General features: G+C 34.5%; 1 protein-coding gene across 5 annotated transcripts in view; it reads left to right on the top strand.

Moving 5' to 3' along the window:
- The window catches only part of ATG4C (autophagy related 4C cysteine peptidase), a 178,098-nt gene that overhangs the window by 78,787 nt on the left and 72,350 nt on the right, over positions 1–26,961 (top strand). For 4 of the 5 annotated variants that reach the window (XM_037827042.1, XM_037827043.1, XM_037827041.1 and 1 more), the window contains 2 exons: positions 7,111–7,230; positions 22,222–26,279. In XM_037827042.1, coding sequence (XP_037682970.1) covers positions 7,111–7,230; positions 22,222–22,386 — 285 coding nt within the window. In that variant the 3' untranslated portion in view covers positions 22,387–26,279. Of the gene's footprint in view, positions 1–7,110; positions 7,231–22,221; positions 26,280–26,961 lie in introns of those variants that run through there. The other variant, XM_037827044.1, reaches the window with a different exon arrangement.

Below are 26,961 nucleotides of genomic sequence, written 5' to 3'. Positions count from 1 at the left end.
TATGAAGTAGGAGAACAGTTGGCCTATAGCCCAAAATCTGTCTCCCTGATCTGTAGTAAGGTTGATAGTTCATAGTGTCAAAAAATAGGCAGGTTTTAGGATAATGAGCATAATGGCCCCAGATGATGTTATTAGAGGTGATTTAATTATTGAGCATGCTCAGATTGAATACATGCTTAGTCACAGAAGGTATATAAGAAAATGGTGGCCTTAATATGATGATGGACATGATTTTTAGTGTTATGAGGTATAGGTGACTTGTGGGTTAAAGTCTAAGATACTGTGCATGTCAGGTGGGCCCATTTTGGTTAGATCCAGCTTCAGTTATCAAGATAACTTTGGATTTGGGGTGGTTTAGTTCTGGGCTGACCCAAGACCCTTCAGTAATAAACATTAGGGGCTGTCTAGTGATTCTAAGACTTGAAAGTTCAAAAACTGGATATAGGGGTACAAGTGAAGGTTAGTCACAAGAATTTTACTATCACAAGGGTACAAGGTAAAGGCTATTCAATCATTATCAGAGATCAAGGCAGCTGGATTACAGTTCAGATTTCAGGAATTTCCCTCTGTCTGATATACCAGAAAGTAAAAAAAAAAAAATCTGCTTAATGATTCAGTAATCATAATCAGCCCTTAAATCCTAACTTCTCAGTTACAACTCCTCCCTCTCATATGATAATTTTCTCTCAATCTTGAAGGATATCTGGGTGATGACTCTTGTAACTTCTTCATGCTGTAAAAGGGCCATTGACATTAGGGGACAGAGGGATGAAACTGGTTGTTGTTCTTGGAGAGACCGTACTTCTGGGTTTCAGAGCTTATCTGGTGTAGGAATGATACGGAGGCTTTAAGTCTCTGAAAAACAAGCCTAATAAGTAAAACTTCTATAGAGCCCAAGGGCTTTAGGGTTTTCAGGAACACTGTTGGTTGGGGCTTGCCATATTGTGGCAGTTTGCAATATCTGACTGAAATTTGCATAAAAGTAACTTCCAGAATGACTTCTCGACTTGATTTGGAATCTCTTAGCCATTGACACTCTATTTACTTCTTTTCCTCCTTTTGGTCATCCAATTTCACGATGCTAGGAGTAGGCTCATCCCTGGGAGTCATGTTCCATGGTGCCAGGGCCAGGCTTATCCCTGAGAATCATATCCCATGTTGCCAGGGAGACTTACTTCCCTAGAAGTCATTTCCCACATTGCAGGGAGGGTAGTTAGTTTATTGGCAGAGTTTGAATTACAGAGACAGACCACATTTGAGTAACAAAAGAGGTTTTCCGGGGTGACTCTTGGGCATTAATTATAAGTAAGCTTAGCTTTGCCTTTACAGAAATAAATTTTACAAGGGCGTGCTTCAAGATCGAGTGGCTAGTTTTTTTCAGAAATAAATTTTAGGGCTACATAAGTGTATCTAGCAAACACTCTATAAAATACATTTGTGAAGTAGAAGCTGCTATTCTTGCCTGTCATCAGAATTTTAAAAGTTAAAAATTCTTGGAACATTATTGATAGTAATATAACCCATCTTTATTAGGTTGTAAGTGTTGAAAGTATAATGTCATATAAATATTGTATGGTAAGTTCATTAGAATGAAAATGATAATATTTTTAAGCATTTTAATTAAAATATATGCTTTAGTGAAGAAATCATAAGTGCATTGTTAAAGAATTATTATGAAGTGAACATAGCTGTGTAATACCACTTGGGAAAATATTTGAAAATCTAACTGATTCTGCAATAAACTTAATGTTGGTTTGTCTTCAGAATCTTAAGTTTAAATGTCATAAAATGCCTATCTGAAATATTAGTTTTAGTACTGATACAGTAGCACCCAATAACAATTTCAGTTTTCGGTGATCAGAGATTTATATCTGTGATGCTGTGGAAAATTTAAAAGTTGTATAGATAACAAAACAACCATGAATAACAATTTAGTGTTTGTCATTACTATCTATGATGACTGAAATATACAGTGAAATAGCGGGAAACCTATTCTGGTTCAGTGTTATAAACCATGGTTCTTACAGGAAAGCTTTAAGCAAATACTTCAGTAAAATATAAAACACTTTTGTAGATGGGTGTTTTATATTTGGACCTTGTAGAAATTTCTTGGGCCCTTCCTCCTTACCCCCAATTAGTAAAACCAAACATTCCTTATTTTTGCCTTTGAGGTGAAGGGCAAATGGCTATTTTTAGACACCATGTAGGTAGAATAATTTCTTGTAAAGGTAACCTAGAACTGTGCCTTATACACTAAAATTATTTATTTAAAGGCAAAGTTTGCCTTTAAATGTAGGAGTATACCACTAACAAGTTTACTTAGCTCTTCCATGCCTTTCTGGATGTTTTTAGTATCTCTTTACAAACAAGAAATGTGAGACAAAGTTTGAAGAAGTCTAAGACAATAATTGTGTTGACCTAGTACATAACCTGGAAGTTTCAGTTTAGCTAGATTGGATTTCACTATAAAAAATAAGTCATAGTTATATTTTGAAAACTTGGTTTGGTCTATATTAAATGACTTGGTATTGGATTTGAATCTAACATACAGTTTAACTATCCTGAGAAAAAAGAGCAGCTTGAATCTGTGCATTTTGTACATGCTCTATGATAATATGGAACACTAATTGGGTCAGTAGAATGTGGAAAGAAGAGAAAGATTGATTTTGATTGATTCACCGTGAACATAACAAATATGAAAGCCTATGTTTTTCCACATTTTAGTAGATAGTTTCTAGTTAAAATCCCTTAGGCATTTAATATAGAGAAATTTTAAGTTTATGAATTCAAATCCATCCTTCATTATTTCTTATTATTGAGCTTGTTCTTTAATTTAAAAATATCAAATATACAACCAAGAATTTTCTGCCCCGTTCTCTCCCCCTCCCAAAACCTACTAGTGTTTTGTATATCCTTACAGAGTTTATTTAGGCAAATATGAACAAATAATAATATGTATTTTTCCACCCCTCTTGTTTTGCACAAACTTCTTTAAACATACAGAAAAACAGTTGGTAGCTTCAGTGATTTTGAAGGACACAGCATCTATGCATTCATGGATTTTTTTTAAATCTATTTAATGTAGTACCAAAATGTGGTAGTGAACAACAACAACAAATTGGAATGATTTGCTTTATATTCTCGCCTTTTCTTACTTTTGCATTCTCTAAAGATGCCAAACCACTTCAGCAAGAGTAGAGAGGCTGGCTGGGCAGCCTTGGACTCAGCCCACTTGTATCTGTGGCACTGTGACCACCTGAGGAAAAATGAGAATTAAAGGGAAGGAAGACTGGTGAGGAGGACAAAGACCATGCTAGAACAGTTTTTAGCTGTTCCATCCAGTACCCAATGTGGGAATAAACAGGAACTTAAAGGACATTAGAAGAACACTTTGGAAGAATACGGGGTTATGGACTACTTGTGTCAATTGCTAAAACTCTGAAGTTAACCTCTTTCTTTATCACTAGAGAACATTAATGTGAATCTGTGTAGTTGTTTAAAAAGTCTTGGTGAGGGGAACCTAAGATGGCGGCTAGGTGAGACAGATTAAAAAACACCTGCGTGGAAAACGCTAGATAAAAAACCAGAAAGTGACCCAGAACACCACTTCCAGAGTAGCACCAGCCGGACAAGTTCTGCTAAAGCCACAGGGAACGTGTGTTTGGTGAAACCAGGAGTCTGCATTCTGAAACGAGTGAGTGAGTTGAATGAGTCCCTCGGCCACGCTGCGGTGTGGGAAACGGCAGTGGGTTGGCGTTTTTTTTTTTTTTAAAAAAAGAAGCCCGGAAACAGCTGCAGATAAGACGGGAGCGGTCTGGACTGACGCCTCGGTGTCCGGGGTGGAGGATACCCCTTCCCACACCCACTGCTGATTGTCTCAGGTCCAGGGGAGCAAAGGGGAGACGCACGACTTGCAGCCATCTCCCCAGTGGGTGGGGCTACTCCTGCCCAGGGCCGAACACACAGCACAGAGCCAAGCTAAGAAACCCAGCCTGACAGGGAGTCTTTCCCGCAGCACTGCTCACACGACACAATATCAGTCGTGGACAGTGGACTTGAATACACCTACGGCTGATCGTCCCGGAACTGGGAGAGCGGAGGTGTGCAGAAAGGGGGAAGTTAACGCGTCCCATTCAACCATCTTTGAAGCTCACTTGTGACGTGGCATGGCCCTCCCCGTCTCAGCAGAGGTCCTGGAAAAGCACAGCAGGGAGGGGGGAACTGCTCGGAAATCCCAGGGAACTTACGCCAATACCAAGGACTTTTGTGTCAGTGGCAGAGAATAACCTTAAATCTCCGGGAACACCTGGGAGGTTTGATTAGTAAACCTGCCCTTCCTCCCTAACCGCTCCGGCACACGCCCCTCATTGAGGGCAGACAGCACCAGCAACACACCCAAATTAAGTGCACCAATTGGACCCCAAAAGAATCAGATCCCCACACACCACAAAGTTGGGGAGAACTGACTTGAGGGGAATAAGTGACTCACGGACGCCATCTGCTGGTTAGTTAGAGAAAGTGTATGTCACCAAGCTGCAATTCTAACAAAGATCAAGTAAAGCAAATGCCAAGAGGCCAAAAACAACAGAAAATCTTAAAGCATATGATAAAACCAGATGACATGGAGAACCCGAACCCAAACACTCAAATCAGAAGATCCAAAGACACACAGTTCCTGGCAGAATTAATCAAAGAACTACAGACAGGCAATGAGAGCATGGCACGGGATATGAAAGACTTGAAGAAGAGCATGGCACAGAATATAAAAGACATAAAGAAGACCTTAGAAGAGCATAAAGAAGATATTGCAAGAGTAAATAAAAAAATAGAAGATCTTATGGAAATTAAAGAAACTGTAGGCCAAATTAAAAAGACTCTGGATACTCATAATACAAGATTAGAGGAAGTTGAACAACTCAGCCTCCTCGAGGAGCACAGAACAGAAAATGAAAGAACAAAAGAAAGAATGGGGAAAAAATTGAAAAAATTGAAATGGATCTCAGGGATATGATAGATAAAATAAAACATCCAAATTTAAGACTCATTGGTGTCCCAGAAGAGAAAGAGAAGGGTAAAGGTCTAGAAAGAGTATTCAAAGAAATTGTTGGGGAAAACTTCCCAAACCTTCTACACAATATAAATACACAAAGCATAAATGCCCAGCGAACTCCAAATAGAATAAATTCAAACAAACCCACTCCAAGACATACTCTGATCAGACTGTCAAATACTGAAGAGAAGGAGCAAGTTCTGAAAGCAGCAAGAGAAAAGCAATTCACCACATACAAAGGAAACAACATAAGACTAAGTAATGACTACTCAGCGGCCACCATGGAGGCGAGAAGGCAGTGGCATGACATATTTAAAATTCTGAGAGAGAAAAATTTCCAACCAAGAATACTTTATCCAGGAAAACTCTCCTTCAAATTTGAGGGAGAGCTTAAATTTTTCACAAACAAATGCTGAGAGATTTTGCTAATAAAAGACCTGCTCTACTTCAGATACTAAAGCGAGCCCTACTGACAGAGAAACAAAGAAATGAAAGAGAGATATAGAGACTTTTAACAGACATATATAGAATATTACATCCCAGGTTGAAAGGAAGGGATACTAAACAATTGACTGAAACCACATGAAGAAATAAAGATTTCCAGTAAAGATCACATGGTAAATATAAAGACCAATCCTACTGTATTGTCGATTTATAACTCCACTGTTTACTTCCTACAGGATCTAAAATACATAAACTGTAAAGATAAATTGGTGGTTTTGGACTCAATGTAAAATATGTAATTCTTGACAAGAACTACGTAAAGGTGGGGGAACGGAGGAGTATAGGAACCCAGTTTATGTGTCCTATTGAAGTTAAGTTGGTATCAAAGAAAAACAAGATTGTTATAGATTTAAGATGTTAAATTTAAGCCCCATGGTAAACACAAAGAAAGTATCAGAGAATATGACCAAGGAGATGAAAAGTAGAGTAGGGGTTCCAAGAAGTGGGGGAAGGGGTAATAGGGAGTTAAGAAATGAGAGTAGGGGCTTTTGTTTAGGGTGAAGGGAAACTTCTAGAAGTGGATGGTGGGAAGGTGGTAGCATTGCAACATTCTAAATGTGATTAATCCCACTAATGGAATGCTAGGGAGGGGTGGAATAGGAAGATTTAGGCTATATATATCTTTCCACAATGGGAAAAAAAAAATAAGACAGTCTAAATAGATGATAATTAAATGCCAAGGATGATCCTGGATGGGATCTGAGGTCGGAGGAGAGGAGGCTCAAAGGGACACAGATGGGACACAAGAAAGAAAAAAAAAAAAGGAAATACAGAATGTAAGCTTTGTATCAGTGTTGAATTTCTTGAACTTCTTAGCTGTGTTTAATGAGATTGCATAAAATAATGTTCTTGTCCATGGGAAAGGTATATGTGAATTATATTGTTTGTTCAAAGATAATGTGCAGCTCGCTCTCATATGTTCAGAGGACAGAGCAATAGATGATGGGTGTTAGGGACGGAGGGAGGGAGGGAGAGAGGGAGGGAAAGAAAGAGACTGGTGTGACAGGATCTTAAAAGTGATGGATCGGGGTATCGGGGGAGGGGGGTCGGGGTATGATGGAGTTCTGTGTATGGGGTTTGTACTGTTTTTACAACTGTTCCTGTAAGATTGAACTTATTTCAAAATAAAATTTATTATATAAAAAAAAGTCTTGATAACCTTAATAAACGTTTATTAAACATTTTAGAAAAAGCTCAAAGGCAGACTTAATGTCGTTTCATAGAAATGATTAACTTGATTCTAAACTGTGTATTAGTTTTATGTATGCTTTTTACAGTGGCACATTTTTCTTCCCTTCTGCAAGTATTAGAACTGCATACCACTTTTACCATACTTCGTTTGCTTTGCAGAATGACACTGTCACATAAGGTAGAGATTTGGTGAACTGAATATGTATAATATTGGCTTTTGAGGTTTAGTGGAGGATCTGAATAGAATGGAAGAAAACACCATTTGAAAACCATGTGGGAAAGCTAGGTAGCAAGTTTTAAGTTAAATAATATTTTTGAGTCCATGAAAAAGGTGAATTAATCTTAAACAATTTTTAAAATTACAGACATTCCATTGCCCTTCTCCTAAAAAGATGTCATTTCGAAAAATGGATCCTAGCTGTACAATAGGATTTTACTGTCGAAATGTTCAGGACTTCAAACGAGCTTCTGAAGAAATCACTAAGGTACCTTATTTAAAATATTATAATATTTGCAAGTGGCCTGATTTTTATTAGATATAGCCTATTAGAAGCTAATCTGTAAATTCAGGCATTTTGTAAAATTGCCCTTGAATATTAGTATTATTAGGAATATTGTGAACTAGAAAATAAAACTATTTGGGGGAGGAGCCCTAGAGTTTGAAACAAATGAAATCTGCTAGTGACCAGTTGAAAGTAATTGATTGCTCCACTAGGTGGCACTGTTGAAGTAAAAAATTCCTTTGCGAACTGTAGACATGTGCAAGCAATTAGGTTATATTCTATTTGAAGAGTATTTTAAAAGGGCAATCCCTTAGGGGTAGAAAAAAATTAATGAAGTATTTGATCAAACCAAATTATGCATTATTTCTTGTTAGTCCAAGTGCTTCTTTGATTTTTTAAAAAAGAGAAATGGTATTTTTGGATTTCTCAGAACTGCTTTATCAAATGAGCAGTGTTGTTACCTTCCAATAAGCTTGTCTAATCCGATCTATTCTACTTAAAGGATCTTTAAAATAGGTTTATTTAACTTCTTCTCATTACCTTTAAACTTCTGCTTTTTTCTGGTCCTTGAGTGCTGCTAAAACATTTAAAGAGCCTTAGTTAAGTCTGTCTATTCTTGGTACTTTAGAAAATAAAAAAGAATACTTATGTAGAAAGGAAGCATAACTGGTTGGGGCCCTTTTATTAGTATAAATAGTTATAGGTTGCCATTTTATGGTAAGTAAAACTAATACCAGAATTATTTTTGGAAATGTTTAACAAGCTCTGATATGAGAGTCAGTTAAAAGTCAGTAGCTTATTACTGCTTTTCCTTAAGTTAATTTATTTCAGGAAAATGGACATAATAGGTTGAATTTTTACTTTTACAAGGTAAAAAATAGAATGAAAAAGTTAAATAAAAAGTTTTACATCAGCTAGGTTTAGTTTACTTGACCTGCCATGTAAAAGAGGAAATTTAATGAGAACGTGATAGAAAAATGAATGAGGAGAAGAGAGAATGAGATATGTGAGAACCTTTCCTTATTGTTCATTTCTCACACTTGTCGTCTCTTCGTTCTTTTTTTTCCAACCTGGAAGGCCAAGTGAACATAAGAAAATATGTATTCTCCATTTTTTCATCTTTTATTTTGGTATTGGTATATAAATTTGCATATTTTACTTTGACAATTCTTTGTCTTTATAGAAGAATGTGCTAAAATATCCATATCCAGATGATATTGTAATATAGTTGATATTGATGCACCTTTTCTATTAAAAATTCCTGTTCTCTTGTTTCTATTAGTTTACTCTCTGCATAGATTAGAATAAGTATATTAAGAACAGTAAAACAAGCTCTTATTGCTGTAATAGAAACAAATCAAATTATTATTACCAAATTGAAAAAACAAGATTCCTAAATGAGTTGCATGTTGATATTTTGTGATTAAAAACAGATAGTTATTATGGTTTTTACCCTGAGAGAATACATAGAAATTATCACTCTTGATGCATCAGAGTAGTGTCTGTCCAATATAAGGTCAAAAAACCCACACTGAAGTGTCATTTGGATGTACTGAGAATTTTACCAGAATCAGTTAACTTTGATTTAATAGTAGTGGTGTTCTCAAGTTAATAGCTTTTTGTAATAGTATCAAAACTTCACTTTGTCAGTTAATAATGTGATCATTTACTTTTGTCTGAAAGTTTGTAAATTAAGAATTTTTCTTTACTTAAAAACTGAATTTGGCAGTTAAATTTATATGTTTTTTATCTTTAAAAATTAAAACAACTTGAAATTATTTTTCTATAGGATATATTTATAGTTTTCTCATTTTAGAAATGAAGCAAGGTAGTCTTAGAGACTCATGTTCAATTTGTAATGTTATATGAATGAATGTTCTAACTAGCTATGTGATTTTTAAAATATTAATAAAAAACTTTAAAGTAATTCAGTATTTAGCAGAGTTCAGCTCAGCACATCTGTGTAACTACCATATGCAGAGCATAAAATGTGTATTATAATTACTACTTTTAAACAAAGTATAAGGCTTCTGCCCTCAAGTAGCATTTGTAGTTGAGGAAGGGAGATAAGACAAGTAGACTTACACTGAATATGCTAAGTATCTAGAGAAGTAAAAATAAATTGATACGGGAAAGAAAGGTGTTGAAATGAAAGAGATGTCACATCCAAGCCAAAATACTTTATCGTGATGGTGATATTTAAGATGGGCCTTAAAATGTCGGACTTAATTTCTGTTGGCTTATGGAGAAAGAAGGGTACTTCAAGCAGAGGAAATAACAAGAGCAAAGCTTTAGGGGAAGGAAAGTGTGAAGCTTGTTTAGAGAATGACCAGTAGTCCTATGTGGTAGGTGCTAAGGATATAAATAGAAAAAGATTTCTATCTTCTGTCTGAATCAGAATGCCTAGGGATGGGCCTAGGACTCTCCATTTTTAACAAGTCTCCCAAGTAATGTCTTGTGCACCAAATATGAGAACCACTTGTGTAAGGCAGTGCAACCCAAAGTGTGATACTTGATTTTTTTAGGTGGCAAAAGGACAAATATTTTATTTTAATACTTATATGTAATTTATAGTAGAAAAATATAAGTGATATATTAAGCATATGATTTCCCAGACATTGAGTTGCACAATCTACGTTAAAAATAATAGAAAAATAATTAATTACAATACAGATGGCATAAAGCTAGAATCAAAATAGTGAAGATCTAAGGTTTGGGGAACACTGCTATAGGGAAAAGTGAAGGATGAGGCTGGAAAAGTAGGTTGTAATAATAATATGGAGAGTCTTTAATCCCAGGCTGAAGAAGTAGTATGTTAGTGATATGCTGATTTTTAAAATTAATATTTAAAATTTCAGGCCTGCACAAATATAGAGAATAATATAATAAATACCCATGTACAACCATTGAGCTTAAGAAAAAAATTTACAGTCCAATTGCATTCCTCTGTCTGCAGAGATAACCACTATGCTGAATTAGTATATCATACACATACTTGTATATATCCATAAATAACATATTATATTGTTTGCATGTTATTAAACTTTAAATTAATGATAACTTTATATAAAAATGTATATATCCTTCTGCAAACTGCCTTTTCATTTAACATTGGTTTAAAGATTATACATATCTATACATGTAAGTTTAGTTTATTTGTTTAAACTGCTGAATTGTTGTCCATCTTACCATATACTATTTATGTACACTTTCTTTTATTGGTGGCCATATAGCTTGTTTCATTTTTTAGTTACAAATAATGTTTATAAGAATATTCTTGTACCTATCTCTTCATGCATGTATATTACTTTCACTAGGATAACTACATTAGAGTAGAATTGTTAGGTCATAAGGTATGCATATTTTTAAGTTTGCTAGATATTGTCAAATGCTCTCAAAAGTGGTCATACCACACAATATATGAGAATTTCCAGTGTTTCACATCCTTATTAACACTTGATATTGTCAGACTTTTACATTTTTAACCAATCTCATGGATATGAAATAGTAACTCTTTGTAATTTTAATTTTTATTTCCCTGATTGCTAGTGATGCTGTACGTCTTATTAATAAGGTTTATTGGCCCATTATGGTTCCTCTTTTGTGAATTTCCTGTTCATTTCTTTTCTGTATTTTTTTAATGGGGTTATTTGATTTGATTATAATTCTGGGTATTACTGCTTTGATGACTTTATTTGTTGTAAATATATTCTCCTAGGCTATTATTTTCACTTGTTAAATGGTATCTTTCATTTTAATATAGTCAGATTAATCTTTTCCTTTATGGTTTTTAAATTTTGTATCAAAAAATCTTTAATGACCCAAGGTCATAAGCATATTTCCTACATTTCTTCCAAAAGTTTTGAAGTTTTATGTTTTACATGTAGATCCTGTTTCTGTTGTTAGGTAGATATTTTCTTTTTCAACATGAATAGCCCATTGTTCCAGCATCATTTATTGAAGAGTCTAACCTTTCTTTGCCAAATTGTAATGTCTTCTTCAAGGGACTGAACTAGGACCAAAGCAGGGAGACTGGAGAGGAAGGAATTATTTTGAGAGGGTTTGAAGACCAAGAAGCTGCTTGAACTGGGGGTAGTGATAGTGATGGGGGTTGTTTCAGTTTGCTAAAGCTGCTGGAATGCAATATATCATAAATGGGTTGACTTTTACAATGGGGATTTATTAATTTACAAATTTACAATTCTAAGGCCATGAAAATATCCCAGTTAAGGTATCAACTGGAAAATACCTTCTCTGAAGAAAGGCTGATAGCATCCAGTACACCCTGTCACATGGGAAGGTGCATGGCCGGCATCTGCTGATCCTTCTCTCCTGGATTTTGTTGCTTTCAGGTTCTGGCTCTTTCAGTTTCTCTGGGTCCTTGCTTGCTTCTCCTGGGGCTTTTCTCTCCAAGCTCTCTGGGTGTTTCCCTCTCTTATCCTTTCACAAAGGACTCCAGTAAAGGGATTAAGACCCATCTTGAATGGGATGGGTCACCTCTCAATTCAAAGAACCTAACCAAAGGGTCCCACCCACATTAGATCTGCACCCACAGGGGTGGATTAAAAGAACATGGCCTTTTCTGGAGTACATAATACCTCAAACCAGTACAGGGGCTAAGGGAAAGGAAGAACTCGAAGACAACTCTATTTTACATTTAGGTGACTAGGAGGAAAAATTGATAGTTATTAATTTGGTCACTTATTTACTTAATCAACAAATATTTGAGTGCTTTCACCACTTTCTTTCACCAAAACTCCTCTTTCCTTGGTTTTCCTCATTCTTCACTAATTGTTCCTTCTCACCTCTCCTTTTCCTGCTCTTCTCTCCAGCCTCTTAATGTTGAAGTACCCCAGGGCTTAGTCTTTAAACCGTAAAACCCGTAATAACTATCTGTTTTTTAATCACAAAACATCAACATGCAACTCATTTGGGAATCTTGTTTTTTCAATTTGGTAATAATAATTTGATTTGTTTCTATTCTAGGAGTAAGAGATCTTGATGATCTCAGTTTCATAGCTTTAAATATCAACTATAAGTCTTCTAAAACCAAGGTGGTATTTTTAGCCCAAACCTCTCTTCCAAATTATAGGTTATATATGTCAAACTGCTACTCAGTATCCCTTGTATGTCTGATGTGCATATCCAAAATCGAATTCCTAATTTTCCTTCTCAAAACTGTTGTACTTGTAGTTTTCCTCATCTCATTTGGTGGTAAATTTATCCTTCTGTCTGCTCAGGCCAAAAGCCTTGAAGTTATCCTTAAATCCTTTCTTTATCACACATTCCATAACAAATTATACTTTCAAAGTAATGTCTAGAATCAGATCACTTTTTACCACTTTCACTGCTACTATCCTGGTCTAACTACCATTGTTACTACAACGGCCTCCTAATTATTTTCCAGGTTTCCCCTCACCTCCACTACAGCTTATTCTCAATTCAGCAGCTTAAATGATCCTTTTAAAATATAAAATATTTTGAAATATAAGGCACTGGCTGTTCCCTCTGATTGGAATGCTCTTTTCTCAGATATTTGCGTTGCTGACTCCCTTACTTCTTTAAGTCTTGGCTCAGATGTTTCCTTCTCAGTGAGGCCCTAACCTGACCACCCTATTTTAAAATTGCAACTTCCCTCCATTCCCTTTTTTAAACTTTTATTTTTTTTTAAATTTGGTTTTATTGAGATATATTCACATATCATACAGTCATCCAGGGTGTAAATCAACTGTTCACAGTATCATCATATAGTTGTGCATTCATCACCCCAGTCTCTTTTTTGAACTGTTCTAGTTTGCCAATGCTGGCGGAATGCAAAGCACCAGAAATGGATTGGCTTTTATAAAAGGGGGTTTATTTGTTTACACAGTTACAGTCTTAAGGCCATAAAGTGTCTAAGGTAATACGTCAACAATCGGGTGCCTTCACTGGAGGATGGCCAGTGGCGTCCGGAAAACCTCTGTTGGCTGGGAAAGCATGTGGCTGGCGTCTGCTCCAAAGTTCTGGTTTCAAAATGGCTTTCTCCCAGGACGTTCCTCTCTAGGCTGCAGTTCCCTAAAAATGTCACTCTTAGTTGCTCTTGGGTTGTTTGTCCTCGCTTAGCTTCCCCGGAGCAAGAGTCTGCTTTCAATGGCTGTCTTCAAACTGTCTCTCATCTGCAGCTCCTGTGCTTTCTTCAGAGTGTCCCTCTTGGCTGTAGCAAGCTTGCTCCTTCTGCCTGAGCTTATATACTGCTCCAGTAATCAAGGCCCATGCTGAATGGGTGGGGCCATTGCCTCCATGGAAATTATCTCATCAGAGTTATCACCTACAGCTGGGCAGGTCACATCTCCATGGAAACACCCAAAGGATTCTAATTCAATCAGCACTAAAACTTCTGCCCCACAAGATTGCATCAAAGAATATGGCTTTTTCTGGGGGACACAATACATTCAAACCAGCACATGAACATTTTCCTTATACCAGAAAAAGTAAAAAATAAAAGTAAAAAAGAACACCCAAATCATCCCCACCCCCTGACCGTCCTATTTTTCATTTAGTTTTTGTCCCCATTTTTCTACTCATCCATCCATACACTGGATAAAGGGAGTGTGTTCCACAAGGCTTTCACAATCGTACTGTCACCCCTTATAAGCTGCATTGTTACACAATTGTCTTCAAGAGTTGAGGCCACTGGGCTGCAGTTTGACAGTTTCAGGTATTTACTTCTAGCTATTCCAATACATTAGGACCTAAAAAGGGTTATCTATGTAATGTGTAAGAGTACCCATCAGAGTGAACTCTCGACTCCATTTGGAATCTCCCAGCCTTTGAAACTTTATTTTATTTCATTTCTCATCCCACTTTTGGTCAAGAAGATGTTCTCAATCCCACAATGTTGGGTCCAGGTTCATCCTCGGGAGTCATATCCTGTGTTGCCAGGGAGATTTACACCCCTGGGAGTCATGTCCCATGTAGGCAGGAGGGCAGTGAGTTCACCTGCCGAATTGGGTTAGCTAGAGAGAGCCACATCTGAGCAACAAAAGAGGTTCTCTGGGGGAGACTCTTAGGCACAATTATAAGCAGGTTAGCCTCTCCTTTGCAATAACGAACTCCATAAGGGCAAGCACCAAGATAAAGGGCTCGGTATACCAAACCGTCAGTCCTCAATGTTTGTGAGAACATCAGCAACAATCCAGGCGAGGAAGTCCAACACTTCCGCATTTCCCCCTAGCTCCTTGGCGGGGCCCTGCATATGTATTTTTATTCTCTGCCCAAATTACTTTGGGATGTGTTGCTATTTCACACCAATCTATACAAACCTACCAGGTCTCACTTCCTTTTCAAAGCCCTATGTAATTATGGTATTTGAACAAACTGTATGAGTTAAATTCTTTAGGAAATATAGATCCTGCACCAAACAAACATCTCCTCCCTTGATCTCACATGGAAGTTGAAATTTTAAAACACAATATTGTCTTTTACCCTTTGGCCTGATTTGCCTTAGTCCTAACCAGATCTGCTTCATTCATATCTCTAATTGAAATCTTGACTCTTTTTCAGCTTTTTTAACAGTTGCTATATGCGCTAATACTGACATTCATATCTGCTGAGCTCTAGCTCTGAGTTTCAGGTGTCACACAGATACCCAAAATTCTGGAGACCATGTGTCTGTTTATTTTTAAGGGCAAGGCACTAAAAGCTGAGCAGAAGCTCTGTGTATTTCAGCATGGATTTTTAGCTGGTGACTTTCATACTAAGGAGATCAGATGATGAGCCTGCCTTTTCACTGGGCAGCCCTCAACTATTAATAAGTTTCCTCTAGGTTTATTTTGCCTTTTCAGACAAAAGTTTTTACCATATGTCAGGCATTGTGCTAGATACTTTATATACATTTTCTCATTTAATCTATTCATCCTTCTGAGGTACTCTTAGCTCCATTTCACACTTGGAGAGGTTCACTAACTTTCCAAAAGTCGCCATTAATAGATGGCTGTGGTGAGACTCACTCCTTAGAAGGTTTAACTCAAGATTATGTGCTCATAAGCATTACGCACTTCTATTCATGCATCAGTCCTTATTGCAGACAGTTGATTAGTATCTAATCTTTATTTCAGTTGATGATGAGCTCATTGGTATTCTTTTTAACTTTTGGACAGACCCTTACTGTTAAAAAAATATTTTCTTATATTAAGTTGGAATCTGCCTCCATGTAACTTGCTCCTTGGTCTCAGCACAGGAGAATATGTCTGCTTCCTCTACTGGGACAGACATTCCCATTTCTTCCAATGGAACACAATTTTTCATACCCGATACTATTCTAGTAAATGTCTTTTTGAAAATACTTTGGTATTTCAGGCTCATGTTCATGATGTTTCTAAAAGTCTTATATTCTCCAAGTGAAATCTGAGGGATATTTTCTTTCAGAGGTCTTTTCTACTTTTAGGATCTAATTATAATAGCTCTGACTTCTTGTGAAATGTTCAAAAGTTTATAGTTTTGTTGGGAAGACATGAAATGGACAATAAAGATAAATGACTATATAAGAATATGTATTTAATCAGTGCCGGAAGACTAATATTATGAAAATGGCAATAATAATGATAATAGCCAGCACATTAGATGCCAGGCAATCTTATAAGTGTTTTACATATATTAATTTATATGTATATTACACATATCCATATATATATACACGTGTGTAATATACATATAATTATATGTACTAGTATATCTACACATATATATTTGTGTATATGTGTAGATGTATCTATAATCATATAAAAACTCTGTGAGATAGGTATTATTACTGACATTTTACAGAGAAGGAAAATGGCACACAATCTGATTAAGCAACTTGCCCAGGTCACACAGTTAGTAAGTATTGAGCCAGGACTTGAGCACAGATTGTCTGTTTTCATAGTCCATGTTTGTAACTGTTCCACTATACCAGATAAATCTATAGGACTTTGGAGATGGGAGTAATCACTGTGAACTGATAGTTGGAAAATATTTCACGTTGTCAGTAGAGCTTGGTCTGGAACTTTAATAACTGATAGAGTTTGTATGATCAGGAAGTAGGAAGAGTAGCTAGGTGATGGAAGCATCCTGAGCAGAAACATTGAGGTAAAATGGGATGTTTATGGTAGAATTTTAAGAGGTAGAATGTTTATGAGAACAATGAAACCTAAGTCGCTCATTAATTTAGCTTACAGGGGTCTGTGTGATCTGGCTCTTGTTTACCACTCTTCCTCTTTTTTCGCTACCCTTTATCTACACTGACCTTTTTCTTATTCTTCTTTGAACATGCTAAGTGTGCTGATATTCTAGGGCCTTTGCACTACCTGATTTCTCTGCCTGGAAAGGGACTTTCCCAGAACTTTTATATCTAGCTCGTTATTGTCATTCAGGTATTAGCTTGATCTCTTCTGACCTTGCAACCTAAAAAAGCCTTCCAGGCCTTCCTTATCACATGACCCTGTTTTGTTTTTATCATGGTTCTTATCTCTGAATGGTGTGCAAACACCATTAGTTACCTGTTCAGTATCTGCCCCTCTCCCCTTTATTTTGCTAATTTTGTTGGGATGGCAGTGTGCCTACCCAAATACTCATTTTTCTCATCTCCCTTGTATTTAGACACAGTTTTGGCCAATGAAATGTAAGTAGATGTCTGCTGGAAGTTTCTGGGAAAGCTCTGGCTTTCCTGATAAAATGGGGTATAGGTGTATTGCTATCATTGCCCATATTCCACCTGCCTGGAATGCAAACTCAACAACTGGAGTTCCATCAGTTCTGTTATGATAATGAGGGAAAGGGCAAGAAAACTTTAGAAACTGTCAGCTCTGACATCAGTTAATCAAAGTGAGTAAGACTTTCTTTGATAAAAACAAAATTCCTTATTTTTTAAAGCCACCACTAATTAATTGGTTTTTGTTTTTGTTTTGTGTTTGTCACAACAGAAACCATTCCTAATTTTAACACAAATGATGTTAACATTGATAAAAATCTGGAGGGGAGCTACTTTGGCAGGAGAAAATAATTTTATTTTGGTATGACCAGTTTGGGTTGATATTAGAATGTGCAGCTTGATAATGACCCACTTACTGTTGGAGAGGCAGTAATGTATAGTGATTATACTAGAACCAGACTGCCTGTCCTCAAAACCTGGCTCTGTCAGACACTAGCTGTGTGACTTTAAGCAATTCACCTAACCTCTCAATATTTTAGTTTCCTCATCTATAAAACATGGATGATAATTAAGCCTACTTCCTAGGATTGTGAGGATTAAATGAGTTAACAAATCAGTTAGAACCATGCTCGTATATTGCAGGCACTACATAAGTATGTCGTTGTCATTATTTTTAGGTTACAACTTCAGAATCATTAGCAGAGAGCTGGTGAAACAGAGTAGATAGTATATTTAAGGGAGAGAATATAGAATGAGTTAATATATAGAGAGGAAGGATCATTTATATCTGCATTTTGGGATGTGGGACTAAGTGGAGTCAATGAAGGAGATGGAGAAGAAATAGTTCAGAAAAGAGAAAGAGAACCAAAAGAGCAAACTGTTGCAGTAGTCAAGGGTGTGTATGTGAGAATTTTAAGAAAGGAATGGTATATGAAATAACAGGAGAATAGGAACTGATAAAAAGCCTTTTTATTTGAGTACTAGAAAAGAGTGTATTTTCAGTATAGTGTTAAGGTAAAAATTAGGTTACAAGAATTTAAAATTGAGTAGTAAGGAGAGAGAGAGGAGTTATGCCATATGCACATTTAACTTACTTGAATTCAACTACATGAGCTCTTGTAATAAAAATATAGGAAAATATTTTCCATGTGTATTCTTTATTATATACCATATATTACTATATATATTGTACATTTCTACATGTTACTGAACAGGGTTATATATGCAAGATTATGTATACTGCCCTTAGAGCACTTTGAGGGCTTTCAAGGTAACTTAGACTAAATTGATTTTTGACTATATTTGACTTTCGTTTATGGGCTGACTTTAGAACCTAACTCCTACATAAGATGTAGCTCCACTGTGGTGAATATAAATCACTAGGTATAGACTGGTTGGTACTGGGCATGATTTTACATGCATAGTGGTAGACTAGTAGAAAAATTTGGCCTGGTTCTATTTCTCTTCTTACTTCCAACTTACTTTTGGGTGGAATAAATTCCCTAACTCCTGTCCTCCAACTTTTCCTTTGTAAATTCTGAAACCTGCCAACTTGGTACGTAGGAAAAGTGTGATCAGATGCACTCCTGAAAAGAAATCTGTTTAGATAATAAAGCAACTTCAATCTATCTTTAGCTATCTTATTGAAGTATTACAGTTTAGACATATATTCTTAAGTTTTTGTTTATCAAATCACTGAAGTCTCCTTTGAAAAGTAACTATGAGATAGTAAATTTAATTATCTTAAGTATTTTTAAAAAAATAATGTTTATTATCTGAACTATAGAAGAAGTGTATGTTAGAAAGTTTGGAAAATAGAAGTATAAAAAATATAAAAATCACCGCTAATTCTTTCATTCAAAGTGAACAGTTAATATTTTGTTGTATTTCCTACTAGAATTTTGAAAGTACTATTTAAAATCTTTTAACATATTGAGATTAAATTTTACATATAGTTTTATATACTGTTTTTAAAATTTTTTATTGTGGTAACATACATGTAACAGAATTTCCCATTTTAACCATTTTTAAGTGTATAATTCATTGATGTTAATTGCATTCACAATTTTGTGCTACCATCACCACCATCCATTAACAAAACTTTTTCATCACCCCAAACAGAAACTTTGTACTCATTAAGCAATAACTTCCCATATGTCTCCCCTCTCAGCCCCTGGTAACTTCTAATCTGCTTTCTGTCTCCTGCATTTGCTTATTCTAGATATTTCATATGAATGTAGTCATACAGTATTTTTCCTTTTGTGTGTGGCTTATTTCACTTAATGTGATATCTTCAAGATTCATCCATGTTGTATCATGCATCAGAACTTCATTCCTTTTTATGGCTGAATAATATTCCATTGTATGTATGTTTGTATACCACATTTTGTTTATCCATTCATCTGTTGATGGGCACTTGGGTTGTTTCTACCTTTTGGCTTTTGTGAATAATACTGCTATGAACTTTCATGTTCAAGTATCTGTTCAAATTACTGTTTATTTACCTAGAAGAGGAATGCCAGGTTACGTATAATTCTATACTTAACTTTCTCAGGAACTGCTAAAATGTTTTCCACAGCAGCTACACTATTTTACATTCCCACCAACAATGTATGAGGGTTCCTATTTTTCTGAATTCTTGCCAGCACTTATTTTCTGTTTGTTTTTGAAAATAACCGATTCTAATGATGTTGAGCATCTTTTCATGTGCTTATTGGCCATCAGTTTATCTTTGGAGAAATGTCTGTTTCAAGTCCTTTGCCCATTTTTAAATTGGATTGTTTTGTCTTTTTGTTGTTGAGTTAAAAGTGTTCTTTGTATATTCTGGATATTAAATTCTTAGCAGATATGTGATTTGCAACTATTTTCTCGTAGTCTCTAGGTTGTTCTTTCACTCTCTTAATAATGTCCTTTGATGAACTAAAATTTTTAATTTTCATGAAGTCCAATTTAATTGCTTTTTTCTTTTGTTGCTCATGCTTTTGGTGTCATATCTAAGAAATCATTGACAAATCCAAAGTCATGAAGATTTTCCCCTTTGTTTTCCTCTAGAGTTTTATGGTTAAATTTAGGTGTTTGATCCATTTTGAGTTAAAATGCCCTGTTTTTTTCCTCTTAAAATTAGATAATAAACATTTTCCCAAGTTATTAAATTAAAAATGTCCTAATTTACATGATCTTTTTTTGTATGATATTTTAATTGGAGATATATGTCGCATAGATAAAGTAATTTGGTTCTCAATTTTCTATTCATAAAATTAGAGTAAGCTAGATCATTTCTAAAGTCTCTAGACTTTGGCATTTCCATTTTTATTTGTTCTATAATTACATTTCTGTGCTGTATGATGTTTATGTATAAAGTTGATAGGTTATCACTTGTATTATTGCTCAGCTCAACTATCCTTTAATATATTTATCATTTAATAGTCTTTAAAAATATTTTAAATAAACTCTAAATAGAAAAATAATTCTGAAAGTCTAAAATCAATAAATAATTTGCATTAGGAGACCCTGCATTGCAAGAAGTAGCCGTATTTTCTAATTAAAGGGTGGAGGGTTCCTATTTGACATTTTTCACTGGGGCACAGATTTTTTTTTTTTGTGGGGGGGGGTGCACACAGATTTTAACCTTACATTGATAAACAGTGTAGTCCTGTACTAGTAGATCCCATTGATATCTTACCTGATCTTGAAAAAAAAGGGTGAAGAGATGATAATGTTTGCTCTGCTCTGTTGATCTGAAAATGATACGGTGTGGATACCTTCCCATTAGGTACTGGACTTTTACAAGTGAATGAATATAAATTTTAAATGAATGTAAAATGGCAATAATTTGGGGCTATATTCAAGTCATTGGCTGAAGGTGAAGGATGCTTTATCAGATGCCTGCCCCTCTCTGCTGCTTCTTTTTTATTTTCCACATATTTACCATTTCACTCTTCCTCTTTTTTTTTTGATAGACTGTAAATAAAATAAATGTGAACAATGTATAATTTAGGAGCACAATATGAATTATAGGATCTGATTTTCATTACATCTAGCTTTTACTTATTATTTTAAAATGGTTCATTTTCATTCAGTTAAAAATGTATTTCATAATAACCATCTGATTGAAATATTTAAATTTAATATTGTATCTATATGCTGTATGTAACAATTTATTTTAGCCATGTTTCAGAGGATCTGTAAATATAATATATAAGAATTTGATGATCCTTCAGTTGAATGTTGATATTTGTGAGAATTTATTTTTTTACCTCTGTAATTATTGTTTAAAAACAAATTATATTAATTGATTATGATTAACTCACATACACTTTTCACAGTCCTTTTTATATGGACTTGATTACCAATAGAAAAGTTTCTGTCAAAACATCCTTTATTCAAATTTTTAATTCATTTTTTTAAATGAAAATTGTTTTAATTTCTTAAATAGAATTTGTTTAACAGAAAGATACAAAATGGTTTAGAATAGGTTGACGGTTTGTCAATGAATCCCAAATTGAGAGAGTTTATGAAGGTTGTTAGTTTCCCTGTAAAATTCTAGGTTTTGCTTTTCTCACTTCCAAATTATTTAATGTAACTTTAGAAGGAAATAGTACATGTGGGATGGGATTATTAATATGAATAAGAACACTTTTTCATGTTGGCTAGATTATTGCAAATGTATATTAGTCAAAATATTTTTCAAATATAGGAATCTTTGCCAAGACTTAAATTTTTTAAAAAATAACTTTTATATTATCTCTTCTGGTCTTCTTAACAATTCTCTGAGGTAGGGAGATTGAATGTCTTTCCATTTTATAGATGATACTCAGGTAGAGTGGTTTGTCCAAAGTCACATCAAGGTAAGATGCAGAATTAAGATTAGAATTGGGCTTCTTAATCAGTCTAATGCTCTTTTTTTCTGTATTATGCTACCCAACAATCTTGCACAATATTTCACCATTGGCAGTGATATAATTTTCTTCTATTGTCTATTTCTGCCAAAGAAAAACCACAACCTAACTATTTAGTATGCCCTCACACTGATGTATGCAGAAGACTTCCTTAGGGATAGAGAGGGAGTAGGCACATATTTAATTGATGGTCTAGTTCTAATGGAGAAGCCTGTAGTTAACTATAAATAAACTATACAATGCTGATCAATTTTGTTCATCATTCAGACCAGTTAAAGCAATAGCACTGGATGAATGGTAACAAGAGAGAAGCTAATAAGAAGGGTTAAAACATTAGATTTTGCCAACTGATCCTAATGCACTATTTATTGCAACCAATAAGAGATTCTTCTGTACTTTCTGTTACAGATGCTGGAAGTTTTTTCTAAAGAGAAATATCCCTTATTTACTTTTGTAAATGGTCATTCCAGAGACTATGATTTTACATCGACTACAACCAATGAAGACCTTTTCTCAGAGGATGTAAAGAAAAGATTAAAAAGATTTAGCACAGAAGAGTTTGTCTTGCTTTAAAGATGAGCGCATTGGTGCTTGATAAGAACTCCTTTGAAGGAGGAAAAATAAAGAGAAACAAGTATACTTGAAACAGGTTTATTTCACAAAATCTTAATTTTATATATTCTTTAAAAAAGAACATTTGAAAATATGAAAGTTTTAAAGATATTTTTCTGAAAGGGAAATGATTTTAATGAATCTTGGTATCTAATAAATATTGAGTGATTCTGGTTGCATTCCTATTTCCCTAAGTTCTGCTAATGAGAACTCCACCTTAACTGCAAGCCTTCTTCAAATTATTCTACCTGAGGCCACTAGTCTGGAGGTTTTCTGATACAGGTCCAAAGACTGGGATCATAATAGTTTCAAAAGCCTCAGCTTGTACGAATGTCCAGAAGACCAGAAAATGAATCTTCAGTGCTGCCTAGCTGCTTGCTATGATTGTTAAAGCAACCAAAGGATACTTTTGGATGTATTTTAATATACTAAATAGTAATGGTTAGCTGTAGAATGCATACAATTATATAAGTGGAATTGTGAGGTAAGGTAATATGTAGCAATGTGGTTTTATAATGGCTGCTCATTATGTTTGCTGTTGAACCTTCCAAAGAGGAGTGAATATAAAGTATTGGTTTTCCCCACAAATTTAAAGGTTATGTTATTAATAGTAACTGCATCCAATCAAATCAGATAATGAATTATAAGATAGGAGTAGTGTTTGTTTCCTATCTAAAAATGCAGTTATATGGGAACTCTATTTATTACATCGTTTTTAAAATCTAATATTAAGTATGAAGAAAGATATCAATACATGCTCCTCTATGTGATTTTTGTTATTAGTATAAATCAGTGTAGTGATGTTTAGAAGCTGAGGCCATCTATAAGGCAAATCTGCCTTAAAGGTATTAAGTGTTTCTTAAAGGCAAATTTGTGATATAAAAGTGCAAGTTATTATCAAGCTAGGATTATAAAATAAATACTTTAATAAAGACGTGAGAACGTAAACTGCTTTTGGTTTTAATGTCGGGATTATTTTAATCCTTTCATTTTAAATATCATTATCTCAAATGAATTCTGTTTATTTATAATGAAAGCAAATAATATTGTTGCTCTGAAAGCAAAGTATTAACTTTTTTATGGAGCATCCATGATGTTTCAGTGTGGAAAAGTGACTTATTACAAAGACTTAAAATTGTGTATCATCTAAGTCATTGATCTCTTCTTTCAGAAAGGCTGTTTGTTAAATTTAGAGTTGCATGCAAAACTGAAACAAAGGGTGAGCAGATTGCTTTAGTATGCCTGATGAGAAAAATCAGATTTGGCATTTCCCAGTGAGGATAGTTTATTGAAGTGAAATAGCCTCAAATCTAAAATTTTCCTTTACCCTAGATAAAATTTGGACAAATTAAGTTCAATACTAATTTTCCTAGAATGTCAAAGCAATGTAGGAACAGGAAGCCAGTAGTAAGCCAGATTTTATAGACTGCAGTCCTCTCATCTAAGCTATTGCAATTTGTTGTTCCTACACAGCTGCAGTATTCCATAGGATTCTACAATAAACACATCAAATGAGAGCACCCATACATTCAAATGGATCAGAACTGATTGTAAGTGTTCTCTTACAAGAACTATGTAAAAGGTTAGAGTTACAGAATAGTATTCCGTTATTTTCTCAGCATATTTAGGGTCATTTATAAGTATGGTTTTAGAATGAGATAAAGTTAGGTGAGGAGGCAGAAACTTCCTTTACATTAAATCATATTGAAAATGCTTAGAATATTATACAAACAAAACAAACAAATCTTGCAATATAGTCATTTTCATGACTGGGAATACATGTTTATAATCAAATTATTAGCTTAAAAATAAATATACGCATAAAAGGTATTCAATAATATTTATGAATGAATGTGTTGATGAAAATGGAGAGATGGGCTGATGGATTTATCTTGCCTGCTAACTTAACTTCAGCGGTGGACTAACCAAAAGTTGTACTAATCTTTTACTGGGAAAACAGCAACAAAACTACATTATTAGATTTAGAATAGAGGGACTGTATATTCTAGTTTCAGACTGTTTTGAGCACAGATTTCTTTTCAAATTCTGACAGCAGGTAAACTCAGTCAGAAAGCTTATGAATGATCTCTTTCAGCCCAGAAGAAAGGAAAGTCAAAAAAGACAGGATTCTAAGTGGGTGTTCTGTTAGAATTATGATAGGACTATCCTCCATTTGGCCATCAATATTAATGGTAAAATCCAGTATTTTCATTTCAGAAATGTATTTTTAAAATTCTTGATGTGACTTTTTGATGGTGAAAGTTTCTTTTTTCTCTTCTTCATAAGATTTGAACTTTGAATCCCCTTTTGTTGATGTATTAACCACCAGCAGGCAACCTTGAGAGTCATCATTTGCTGAATGAGTGAATGAAAAGATCTGTTATAGTATAAGTGTATCCCCCAATTTCCCTGAGGTATCCTTTTTTCTATTTTTACATTAATCCAACCCCGTTAAATCTGTGTTAGTGAGAAGAGGACTTCAGAAGATTAAAAATTAAGGTCACTTTTGTGTTCTGTTAACTTTAGGAGTTAACATTGTCCAAGAGCAAACATATTTGAAAGTATAAATGTTAATTCCGTCTTGTTTTTAGAATAAAAGAAACAGAACAGCAAAAATGGCTTATCTTCATAATCTACCCAATTTTAAGTCAGAAATCTCTGCTTTTTGGATATGTCTAGATATCTTCTATTCCATGCCAGATCAAATTATACAAATACAGTTTTGTTTTGTTTTTTCCTCTTTCTGTCTACTAATTTCTTTGCTGTGAGGAAGAAACTTCCTTCTCATGGCTTATCACAGATCATCCTCAATACCTTGCACTTTACATCTAACTTGTGGTGATTATATATTCATATACAACCATAAAAAGAGTATAAAGGATTTTCCAAAAACAGGAAACAAGAGGAAGGGCAGATAATGAAAACCACTTTGAAAACATTAAATCACCATATGAATTGCTATTGAAACAGATATGAAGTGAGAAGGAAACTGGAAATTTCAAATAATGGTGAAATACAAGCAAGACATCCAGAATATGTGATATAGGCAGTTTCTTGGAAAGGATAAGGCATTATTATTTTTTTTTAATAAAAAAAACAAATGTCTTTCTCAAAAATTTTCAGAGAATATTTATCATGTGATATTTATTGTAGGTTCATTATCACCAATCAACTGCAATTCAATACTGCTGTTCACTTGAGTATTTAGATCGAGTATCTTGAGGTAGTGAATTGAAAAGTGAAACATCAGACCAGGAAAAATTGAAAACATCCTATTGATTCAAATATATAAATTCTATGTCATTTTGTAGTTTGAATCTTAAATCAGTTTAAAAATCCTAAGCATTTTTGTGTGGCTTTCATGGTTATTTAAAGACTTTCTCCTTGCCTATAAACTTTGAAAAATATTATATTTAGAGCCAGTATTACAGACACATTTTTGAGTTAGCATTTTCCTCTTTTTCTTTTTTACAACCCTTCTCGACATTATTGGTGGCAAGCAATGGCCCAAATCATTCACAACTACAGTTATAAAATTTCACTTATTCTCTCACAACGGTAAGGAAAATATGTTTAAAATTGGGTCTTAGGATTAGATGCTGAGAATACATGTTTGTCGTTAGGTAGAGAATTACTTTACTGTGCTACCCTTTAACTCATTTTTCCAAAAACTTAGAAACTCATTTTCCCCTATTTTAAGACAACAGTTCAAATACAGGATGTCATCTAAGAGTAAATTATGAAAGACTCTACAGAGAATTATCTTTTATTTTAAAAATTGAAAGTTAAATTAATAATACTTATTACAAACATATAATTGTATTTTATACTCAGATAAAATGTGAATATAAATTAATAAAAATTGGGAATTCATGTTTTTGGTTTTTTTTTTAACAGTTTTATTCACACACCATACAATCCATCCTAAGTGTACAATCAATGGCTCTTGGTATAATCACATAGTAATGCATTTACCACTACAGTCAATATTAGAACATTCTCAATTCTTCTGAGGGAAAAATTCCCATACTCCTTTTATCTCCCTATTATTGATATTTAGCTTTGGTATAGTGCCTTTGTTACAATTAATGAAAGAATATTACGATGTTACTGTTAACTATAGACTTTAGTTTACATTAATTGTATTTTTTTCCCATTTAACACCCTTTTATTAATACCTTGTAATAGTGATGTACGTTTGTTCCAATTCATGTAAGAACCCTCTTATATTTATAAATTAACCACTATCATTGTGCACTCTGGGTTTCGCTAAGTTAAACAGTCCCAGTTTTTAACTCTCTAGCTTTCCTTCTGGTGACCTACATGACTCTAGCCTTTCTCTTCCAACCATACTCACACTCGGCTTTGTTAGTTACGTTTACCATATTGTGCTACCACCACACAGTATTGTGCTATTCATTTCTGAACCTTTACAATGAACCTTATCGAGCATTCTGTACTGTTTAATCATTATTTGCCCAATTTCTGCCCACTTTCTACCTACTGGTAACTTGTGCTCTGGCATTTAAATCTCAA

Source organism: Choloepus didactylus, chromosome 2, assembly GCF_015220235.1.
Source record: "Choloepus didactylus isolate mChoDid1 chromosome 2, mChoDid1.pri, whole genome shotgun sequence".
Classification (NCBI taxonomy): Eukaryota; Metazoa; Chordata; class Mammalia; order Pilosa; family Megalonychidae; genus Choloepus; species Choloepus didactylus.
The sequence above is the reverse complement of the archived record's forward strand: the minus strand, read 5'-3'. Positions and strand labels throughout refer to the sequence as shown.